General features: G+C 43.4%; 1 protein-coding gene across 1 annotated transcript in view; it reads left to right on the top strand.

Moving 5' to 3' along the window:
• Nucleotides 1–8,866: 8,866 nt before the first annotated feature.
• The window catches only part of NEURL1 (neuralized E3 ubiquitin protein ligase 1), a 209,675-nt gene continuing 207,861 nt past the window's right edge, over nt 8,867–10,680 (top strand). Inside the window, exon 1 of the mRNA XM_060768331.2 lies at nt 8,867–9,466. Within this exon, the coding sequence (XP_060624314.2) occupies nt 9,382–9,466 (85 nt within the window). The 5' untranslated portion in view covers nt 8,867–9,381. The remainder of the gene's footprint in view (nt 9,467–10,680) is intronic.

The following is a 10,680-nucleotide window of genomic DNA, read 5'->3' as shown; positions in this document are numbered from 1 at the left end:
ATGAGAAAATGTTGGTAGGCATACATGGAAAAGATCCCCTAAGTTGTAAATGTTTGAATGCCAATGGAATAACCATACTACTAATTTGTAATTTTTTTAAAAAAAACTAACCCTTTAAACCACTAAAGCAACTGTGTGTGGCATCCCCTACCAGTCATTTTATCACTGGTAATGTTGCTAAAGGAAAAAGCAGCAAGCCCCCCCCCCCCCCCCCGGTACTTTCCTTACATCATCTCCAAGACCCTTTTGAGAAAGTGGGGGTAATAGTATAAAACACAAAATATGGATCCTTTAAGCACTGAATGGTGAATTTTCAGGTAGGTAAATCTCACTGAATCAATTGTTCTATTCTAGTTGGTAATGCCAATAGGATTCAGGGCATCGGGCCAAAATTGTTAGATTTGGTTTGCAAATAGGTTCTGCTCCCTAGGACAGTTTGCATCTTTCATCAGAATAAAGTGCTATGCCCAGGAGTGCAATGCTTTGCAGAAACATTGGCTTTACAGATTCTGCTATATCAAACGCAGATATAAACTTTATGGAAAATGTCTGTTTTCAGATAAAGACTCTTCTGTATGATATGGGATTCTGATTTAAAATATTCGAGCTTTGGTTGAAATGTATTGGATGCTTTCCCTCCATGCTTCTGAACGAGCATATAATGATTTAAAAGCACGTGTTGGCAGACTGCAATAATCATCATGATTTCAATGGTTGGGACAGATGGGAAGTGGAGTTCAGCAACATGTAGAAGACCCATCCCAGTTGTTCAGCAACAGGTAGCTGTTTCATACGGCTGTAGTGTTCATAGTATAACAAACAGGCTGATTCCTAGCAGTCCTAAGGGCTTTCCTTCCACAGGCACAAACAAGCTCATGTCATCTAGAATTCTGCCTGCACAGCAAGCACACCTGCTCTCTGCTTGTCACAGATGGTGGTTTGAGCTGCATGGGCAATTCTTGACAGGTCAGACAATTTTGACTAAATTGCCTTTGTGTCTCTTCCAATTTCTGATCCTGCAAGTTATACACATTGTAACGTACATTCTCAATATGTTCTTAAATCTATGAATTTACAGGACAGATTTTGCAACAATGAAATAGTTAATCGCATGAGTTACAAACTATAGTCAATCGCATGAGTTACAAACTGTGTTAGTTATCCAAATGCGGATAGTGGCTTGTTCACAATATGGCCACAATCTGACATTCCCTTTTGTTGTGTCCCTTCAAGTCACTTCCAACTTAGGGCAATCCTAAAACAAACCTGTCACAGTGTTTTCTTGGCAAGAGGGAGTTTGCCTTTGTCTTCCTCCAAGGCTGAGAAAGTGTGGCGTGCCCAAGATCATCTAGTAGTTTTCCATGGTTAAGGAGGGAATCAAACCCTGGTCTCCAGAGTCCTCATCCAACACCCAAATCCAAATACTATGCTGGCTCTCTAACATTCCCTTTGCACAGGACATATGTGTTAAACTTAAGGCCCGTGGACTGAATCTGGCCCTCCGTGTCATTTTATGTCGCCCTCCAGATGCTGGACTACATTTGTATTCGTCATCATTAGATATTATGACTAGAGCTGATGGGAGTTGTGATACAGTAACATTAGTATGGCTGCAGTTTGTTCTGTTTAGTCAGGATAGTGGGGTTTGAATTTAGATACAAGGATTGTGGATATCATGTCTGACTTTAAAATGACCTTTAACCTTTTCTCCAACCTCACACCACTAGTGCTGTTGGGCTGCAGTTTCCATTATTCCCAATCCACATAGCGGATAATCAAAAGTGATAGGAGTTGTAGTTCAAGAACATCTGGGGACTCAAACTGAGTAATAATAATAATAATAATAATAATAATAAACTTTATTTATGTTCTGCTCTATCTCCTCGAGGGGACTCAGAACGGATTACAGAAAACATATATGGTAAACATTCAATGCAGTTATACAATTAACAAAGACAGACAATACATAGACAGAGGCAAGGCTTCCCTCTTTTTCCATGTCTGGCATCTGGAGGCTGTGTTCAATTCAGCCATGGGGAGGTGCTGTTGTTCCATTTTTCCACACCAAGAAGCCTGTTGTCCATGGATGCTTTCCTGATTGAATTGCCGGCATGTCTTCAGGGGCATCTTTTACCTCCCCACCAAAGCAGTATCTATTTTTCTACTCTGCTGTTTTCCAATTGCTTGGTGAGCAGGAAGCTAGGGCTGATGGTAGGAGCTTACCCAGCCCGCAGCTTGAACTGCCAACCTTCTGGTCTGCAACATTTTCTGTAGCTGGTGGTTTTACCCGCTGTGCTAACCATGACCCTTTAGTAAAAGCTAAAGAGCCACTATGTAAAAAAAATTATGATTGACCCCCTGTATCTATGCAACATTTTACAACATATGCCAATGACTGGATGTCTTTGCACAATACACAGTACATGATGCACAAGCACAATGTAATGTAAAGGATGTACAACTACAATAATCACAATGCAAAATAAAGGAGGCACATCCACAATACAAAATAGAGAATGCACAGTCACAATGGACAATGCACACCTTACAAGGGCAAAGCACAGGTGAACACGCTTTCCTCTCACCACTCCTTCCACTGTTACCTGCAGAATACGTCCATTGTGCAACTTTTTGCCTATGTCCATTGCATGCATAATGTAATTTACACATCTGTATGTCCCCTAAGTGAATTCCAGCCTATCAAATGGAGTTGTGGTTTATGTTGCATACAAAAGGCATACTTCCCTACTGCAATGTAATATACCAAAGAAATGGAAATTGCACTCACGCAAAAATCTTCGTGCTTTGGTGTATTTATGTGGCAATCCAGATCCTCCTGAATTCAATAGGAATCTCTCAATGACTTGGAATGGTTCACTACATCCTTTGTAGGATGCAATTGTAAAGTTTTGGACACTTATTCCCCACACTGGCATTTATATCGACATATAATGCACAGATGCCTACACACCAACATTGCATGCATCTTTCTTTACTGTGCACTCATGGAGAAGCAATCTGCACTTTCAAGTCTTGTATAAAATGCCTTAGGGTAGACATCAGCCCCCATCCCTTCAACACAGCAATGATCTACTAGTCACCTCTGCCCTTTCTGTGTAGAAGCACACCAAGGCAAGGCATAAATTGCCCTCAGATGCACGTACCCTTGTTTCCAACATTCCAACAAAATAATGAGAGGACAAACTGGTTTCAGAAAGCAAAGTATATTGTTAGTAGATGCATGGTATTTGTTGTTGCTAGCTGTCTTAAAGTACACTTCGACTTATGCCATCCTTATGAATCAGAGGCTTTCAGGTCTATCCATCTGGAATATGGTCTTCCTCTTTTCCCATGGCCTTACCGAACATGATTGTCTTTTTAGTGAGCCATCTGTTTTTATGACATGTCCAAAGCATGACAGCCTCAATGCAGTTATGTTGGATTCTAGGGAGAATTCAGGTCTAATTTGCTCCAGTATTCATTTGTCTTTTTAACAGTCCACCATATCCTCAGAACCTTTCTCTAACACCACATCTCAAATGTGTCCATTTCCCCCTTTCATCACAGTCCGGCATTCACAACCAAGGACACCCAGTGGCTTACCATGGCCAAGTGGGGAATTGATCCATGGCAAAGAGAACTTTAATATGTTATTAATTAAAATGGGAGGAAGGAGTGAATGGTGTAGCAAACTATTTTAGGGAAGCGTCTTTCATCCCTGCTCTTGGGCACACATAAGTGTGCATTTTGCAAGCTTGCTCCTGTGCAATGTATGAACACACAAAATCTTTCTTTCTGGGTGTCTATACATATCTGTCCTTACCATTAGGTGCAATGATGCAAAATCCTCAACAAGCCCAGGGAAACAGTTATTTAATTTGAAATGATTCATTTTTTTTACAGTCTGGGAAGGTGAAAGGCATTTGGATGGCAAAACAGCGTGACTGGCTTTGGATACCATACCCCTTGCCCTTTTTGGTCAGATTTATTGTTGTTACACTGCCTTCAAATTAACTATAAATAAGAGACCTCCAAAAGTGCACCTATGCTGCAGAAGGAATGCAGTTTGATACTACTTTAACTGCCATGGCTCCAGAATCCTGGGAGCTGTAGTTTGGTGAGACACCAGCACACTTTGACAGAGAAAGCTAATGTTCTTATATATCTGAAACTCCCATGATTAAATAGCATTGAGCCAACACAGTTCAAGTGGTGTCAAGTTGCATTCATACTATAGTGTAAATGCACCCATAGTTAGTGATTTAATTCAAAATGACTATTTTTATAACCATGGAGAGTGAATGGCACTCAGGTAGCAAAATGGTTTGGCTAATCTTGAGTATCATATACCATGCCCTTCTTGGTCAGATTTGTTATTGTTAACTGCATTCAAGGCAACTTTGACTTATGACGACTTTACAAATTAGAGACTTTCAAGGGTGCATCGAAACTATGGAATTAATGTAGTTTGACACCATGGCTCAATGTTGTGGAAACATGAGAGAGTTTTTGTTTGGTTAGGCAACAGCATTCTTTGGTAGAAAAAGCTACAGATCTTGTAAAACCGTAACTCCCAGGATTCCACAACACTGAGCCATGGCAGTTCAGGTGGTATCACACTGCACTCATATAACAGTGTAAATTGGGTCAGGGAGGATAGGGAAAATGGTGTATATATTCAGTTTTATCATACTTATTTACAAGTGTCTTATTGAACTTAGTACAGATAATTTTATTAAGTTGTATCACGCATTGTTGTTTGATTCGGTTCAGTGATATGGCTTAAGGGCTAATCAATAAAAAATATTTATTATTTATTTATTACAGTGTAGTTGCATCCATAGCTATGGCTAATGATATAATTTGAAATGACTATAATGAGGGAAGAGGTGCTCAGATAGCAAAACAGTTTGACTGGCTTTGTGTATTATATATCTTGCTATACGTTCTTGCCAAATATTGGGAACAATCTTTTTGTGAGATTTGTGGTTGTTAACAATCTTGAAGATGACTTTGGCTTATGGTGACCACACAAACGAGAGATCTCCAAGTCACTCTGTTCCGAACAGGTCCTGCAGATTCAGAGGCAGGGCTTTTCTGGCTGAGAGCCTTCCTAAACTGACACAAAAGTCCAGCTTGGAACTGATTAAAAAGGAACCAGTTTTTCTGCAAGTTGATCAGATTGTCATGCTTCAACCATTTGAGGCCAGGAAGGTGATTACATCTACTATGGAACCTGCCCCCCCCCCCCCAATTTCCAGGGAGATATGCATCAGTGCACCAGAAGCCTATAGGAGGGGGGATGAAAATAAAAAGGGAGAGAGCTAGCAGTGGAGGTAATCAATTAGCAATCTCATTAGAAACTCCTTACTAAACGTCAACAGGGCGGGTATCTACAATGCAAGCCGACTGCACCTTGGATCAGGAAGATATTCATTGGATAAGCTGGCTAGGTCTTCTGGGAGTCTGAGTCCTAAACACTTGGAGGGTCACAGGTAGTGCAGGTCTGGTTTACGGTCATTACTGGCTGGTGCACAAGTTCCCTTTCCCAGAGCCAAGGCTCTCCTGTCACCCCCACACTCCATTGCACCTTTTGCCTACCAGCTTCCCCCTACCTGATGGTCCCTGCTTCTTTCTAAGGAGGAAGAAGTGTCTTACTGAAAGGGAATCCATTGCTGCCCCCTTCTGTTCCAGAGGGTGGGGGCGACCTTGCAGAGAATGCCACAAGATAAAGGTGACAAAATGAGGGAGAAGCGTGAACACAAAGAGGGCAAGGAAGCCTGGGTTCTGGGTATTAAAGTCCCAACATCTGGAGGCTGGGGTGGAATGGGAAGGATGGCATTCAGGCAAGCCATGGGTACCTGTATGTTTGAGGAGAACCACAATTGTTGAGCCTGGAACCCCAGGTGTCGGTGGTGGCCAGGGGAGCATTCGCACAATTAAAACTTGTGCGCTACTTGCACCCATACTTTAGGAAATCAGACTTGGACATGTCTGGTTACATCCAGAATAGACTACTGCGGTAGCCAGATTGCTCACCAGAGCGGTGTACAGGGAGCATACAACACCTCTGTTACACCAGCTCCACTGGCTGCCAGTCTGCTACCAAGTACAATTCAAAGTTCTGACTTTAGCCTGTAAAGCCCTAAATGGTTCCAGGCCAGCTTAACTGTTTGAATGGCTCTCTCCTTATGAACCATCTTGGACCTTAAGATTGTCTGGGGAGGCTCTGCTCTTGGTCCCACCTCCTTTGCAGCTGCGACTGATGGGGACGGCAGTCAGGGTCTTCTCAGTCATGGCCCCTCAGCTGAGGAATTCCCTCCCTAGGGATATTACATCAGCCCCCTCCCTTCTGACCTTCCGTAAGAAAGTGAAAATGTGGGTTTTTGATCAAGCCTTTGAAGATCTTGTTCAGTAGATAAATATGGATTATGTGCAGTGACTATTGGCATGGCCTGGACGATGACTTTGGATAACATGGGTAACAGTAACAGCATTGTTTTATATGTTTAAATGTTTTAAAGTATTTTACAATTCCATTTAAATGTTTATTTTAACTGTGTATTGCTTTTGAAGACACTGAATAGTTGCCTGAGTTTAAGCTGCTTACACTTAGGCAACTATTGGATACCTTCAAAAGCAATGCGGGTTTTCACTTATCGCGGGGGGTCCTGGAATTGAATCCCCGCGATAAGTGAGTGAACACTGTATATGTTGTGCTTTAATAATACAATAAGGTAGTAAAGGTAAAGGTTTCCCCTCACATTAAATTTAGCTGTGTCCGACTCTGGAGGGGTATGTGGTCATCTCCATTTCTAAGCCAAAGAGCCAGCGTTTCCATAAGTCACCTCAGAGGTCACGTGGCCGGCATGACTGCATGGAGCACCATTACCTTCCCCCTGGAGCTGTACCTACTGATCTACTCACATTTGCATGTTTTCAAATTGCTAGGCTGTCAGAAGCTGGGCCTAACAGCGGGAGCTCACCCCACTCCCTGGATTCAAAACACTGGCCCATTCGATCAGCAAGTTCAACAGCTCAGCGGTGTAACCCACTGCGCCATCGGGAAGGGTGGGTGGGTGAAAAAAATACAATATAATAATATAATAATGTAATGTTACTAATAATATTGCATTATAGTGGTGTAGTACAATATAGTACTACTAGCCGTCCTCTGCCACACATTGCTGTGGCTCACATGGGGGTTCGGTGTGGGAGGTTTGGCCCAATTCTATCAGGGGTTCAGAATGCTCTGTGATTGTAGGTGAACTATAAATCCCAGCAACTACAACTCTCAAATGTCAGGATTCTATTTCCCCCAAACTCCACCTGTGTTCACATTTGGACATATTGAGTATCCGTGCCAAGTTTGGTCCAGATCCATCATTGTTTGAGTCCATAGTGTTCTCTGGATATAGGTGAACTACAACTCCAAAACTCAAGGTCAATGCCCACCTAACCCTTCCAGTATATTTGGTTGGTCATGGGAGTTCTGTGTGCCAAGTTTGGTTCAATTCCATCGTTGGTGGAGTTCAGAATGCTCTTTGATTGTAGTTGAATTATAAATCCCAACAACTACAACTCCCAAATGACAAAATCAACCCCACCAATATTCAGATTTGGGTGCGATGGGTATTTGTGCCAAATTTGGTCCAGTGAATGAAAATACATCCTGCATATCAGATTCATAACAGTAGCAAAATTACAGTTATGAAGTAGCAACGAAAATCATGTGGTTTTTTTTTATTTTATCGTGTCATCAGCAACCATACCATTGTATTACAGTTCTAACAGAACAAAACAAACAAACAAACAAAAAACAGATTAAAAGGAAAAAGAAAAAAAACACACAGATTTTGCAAACTTGGTAGTTGGTTAAATGTCCTTTGACCAGTATCTGGCCACTTGGAGTGCCTCTGGTGTTGCTGCAAGGAGGTCCTCCATTGTGCATGTGGCAGGGCTCAGGGTGCATTGCAGCAGGTGGTCAGTGGTTTGCTCTTCTCAGCACTCACATGCTGAGGATTCCACTTTGTAGCCCCATTTCTTAAGATTGGCTCTGCATCTCGTGGTGCCAGAGCGGTCTGTTCAGCGCCTTCCAAGTCGCCCAGTCTTCTGTGTGCCCAGGGGGGAGTCTCTCATCTGGTATCACCCATGGATTGAGGTGCTGGGTTTGGGCCTGCCACTTTGGGACTTTTGCTTGCTGGGGTGTTCCAGCAAGTGTCTCTGTAGATCTAAGAAAACTATGTCTTGATTTAAGTCATTGACGTGCTGGCTGGTACCCAAACAGGGGATGAGCTGGAGATGTCTCTGCCTTGGCCCTTTCACTATTGGCTGCTACTTCCCGGCGGATGTCAGGTGGTGCAATACTGGCTAAACAGTGTAATTTCTCCAGTGGTGTGGGGCGCAGACACCCCAAGATAATGTGGCATGTCTCATTAAGAGCCACATCTACTGTTTTAGTGTGGTGAGATGTGTTCCACACTGGGCATGCATACTCAGCAGCAGAGTAGCACAGTGCAAGGGCAGATGTCTTCACTGTGTCTGGTTGTGATCCCCAGGTTGTCCCAGTCAGCTTTCGTATGATGTTGTTTCTTGCGCCCACTTTTTGCTTGAAAGTGGTTGGGGGTCACCACAACATGAGGAACTGTATTAAGGGGTGGTGACATTAGGTAGGTTGAGAAACACTGCTCTAACCCCCCTGCCCCTACCTGTTGGTCCCTGCCCGTCCCTAAAGGAGAAAGAATTTGTCACTGAAAGGGAACCCATTGCCTTCTCCCCCCTCCCTTTCCAGAGGTGCCACATCTGTCTCTTTCTCCCCCCCCCCCCCCCATGCGTGCTTCATCCTCTCCCTGGGCTGAGGAGGCAGCAGCTGTCACCATAACAACCCGACCCGAAAAGGGGAGCCCACCCCCTGGATCTAAGGACGAAGCAACTGGGGGGGGGGGTCTCTCTCTCTTTCTCTTCCTCGGCTGAGGAGGGGACCATGTTGGCGCTCTCGCCAGGAGCCGCATCCTTTGGCGCCGCAAGGTGAAGGCGGAGAAGAGAGGAGGGAAGGAAGGAAGGAAGGAGGGAAGGAGGGAGCGGAGACACAAAGAGGGCAAGGAAGCGGGCATTACCTGAGGAGGAAAAGGAGGAAGAGGAGGAGGAGGAGGAGGATTGCAAAGCCCTCCCAGCCGAAGGAGCCCTGTGCAAACCCAAGTGGGAGCAGGAGGAGAGGAGCAGAGGCAGAAGGAAGGGAGGGAGGGAGGAAGGTGTGGGAGAGAGAGGGAGGGGAGGGACGTCCCCCTCGCCCCCCTCCCTGCTCTCTTCTCCTCCAGAGGCACAAGGAATCCCCCCTTGAGCCTTCCCTCAGCTTCCAGCTCGGAGCTGCCTTCGGAGGCCATGGGGAACAGCTTCTCCAGCATCCCAGCGCTGCCCCGGGGCAACTCCAGCCGCTTCCATCGGGTCCACCAGCAGCATCTCAAAGGTAAGAGACCTCCACCTTGCCTGTGGGATGCAGCAGATGACTGGGGCTATGACTTTGCCTCTTGCTTTAAAGTTCTGCTTGTTCCCCTCTACCATTGAGATACCTACCCTTCTGGGTATCCTCCTCAATCCTACAGGTACCCAAGGTATTCATTTATGGACTAGCCATCCCCTGCCACACATTGCTGTGGCCCAGTCTGTGTATATGTGTTGTGTGTGTGTGTGTGTGTGTATATATATATATTTGTGTATATGTGTTTATGCATAAATAAGCATGGTATTATGCCAAAGTCCCCAGTGGCACAGTGGGTTAAACCGTTGAGCTGTTAAACTTGCTAACTGAAAGGTTGCATGTTCGAATCCAGGGAGCTGCATGAGCTCCCACTGTTAGCCCCTGCTTCTGTCAACCTAGCAATTCAAAAACATGCAAATGTGAGTAGATCAATAAGTACCTCTCCAGCTGGAAGGTAACGGTGCTCCATGCATTCATACCAGCCTCATAACTTGGGAGATGTCTACGGACAACGGTGGCTCTAAAGCTTAGAAATGGAGATGAGCACCCACACCCTACCCACACCCCCGAGTCGGATGCGACTGGACTTAATGTCAAGGGGAACAATGTGGTTATGTGCATGCATTGTAGTGTATTTTTTTTATTTTTTGGCTTTTTAAGTCTCTTCCACTGTGTTTTTCAATGTTTTTATGAATGATGGTCACTTGTTGGCCTGATAGGTGTATTGTGTCCAAATTTGGTGTCAATTTGTCCAGTGGTTTTTGAGTTCTGTTAATCCCACAAATGAACATTACATTTTTATTTATTTATATAGATTGATTGATTTATCTACTATTTTTATACGCCGCCCTCTCTCACCCTGAAGGGGACTCTGAGCAGCTCACAATTTATAGGTATATTCAATATATTATATTATTAGCATTGCCAATGGACACAACTAGACTTAATGTCAGGGGAAACCTTTGCCTTTAGTACCTTATTGTATTATTATTATTATTATTATTATTATTATTATTATTTTATATTGGATTACATTATAATATTATTATCAATTATTATCAATGTACATACAATATATTATATTATTACCTTAGCACAATATTATTACTATGTATTACTATATTGTACTAATACATAATAATAATATTGTGCTAATAATGTGTAATAATAATATAATAGTAATAATATGTATTACTATATTG

The sequence above is a fragment of the Anolis sagrei genome, chromosome 3 (assembly GCF_037176765.1).
Source record: "Anolis sagrei isolate rAnoSag1 chromosome 3, rAnoSag1.mat, whole genome shotgun sequence".
Classification (NCBI taxonomy): domain Eukaryota; kingdom Metazoa; phylum Chordata; class Lepidosauria; order Squamata; family Dactyloidae; genus Anolis; species Anolis sagrei.
This window is presented reverse-complemented; position numbering and strand designations above follow the sequence as displayed.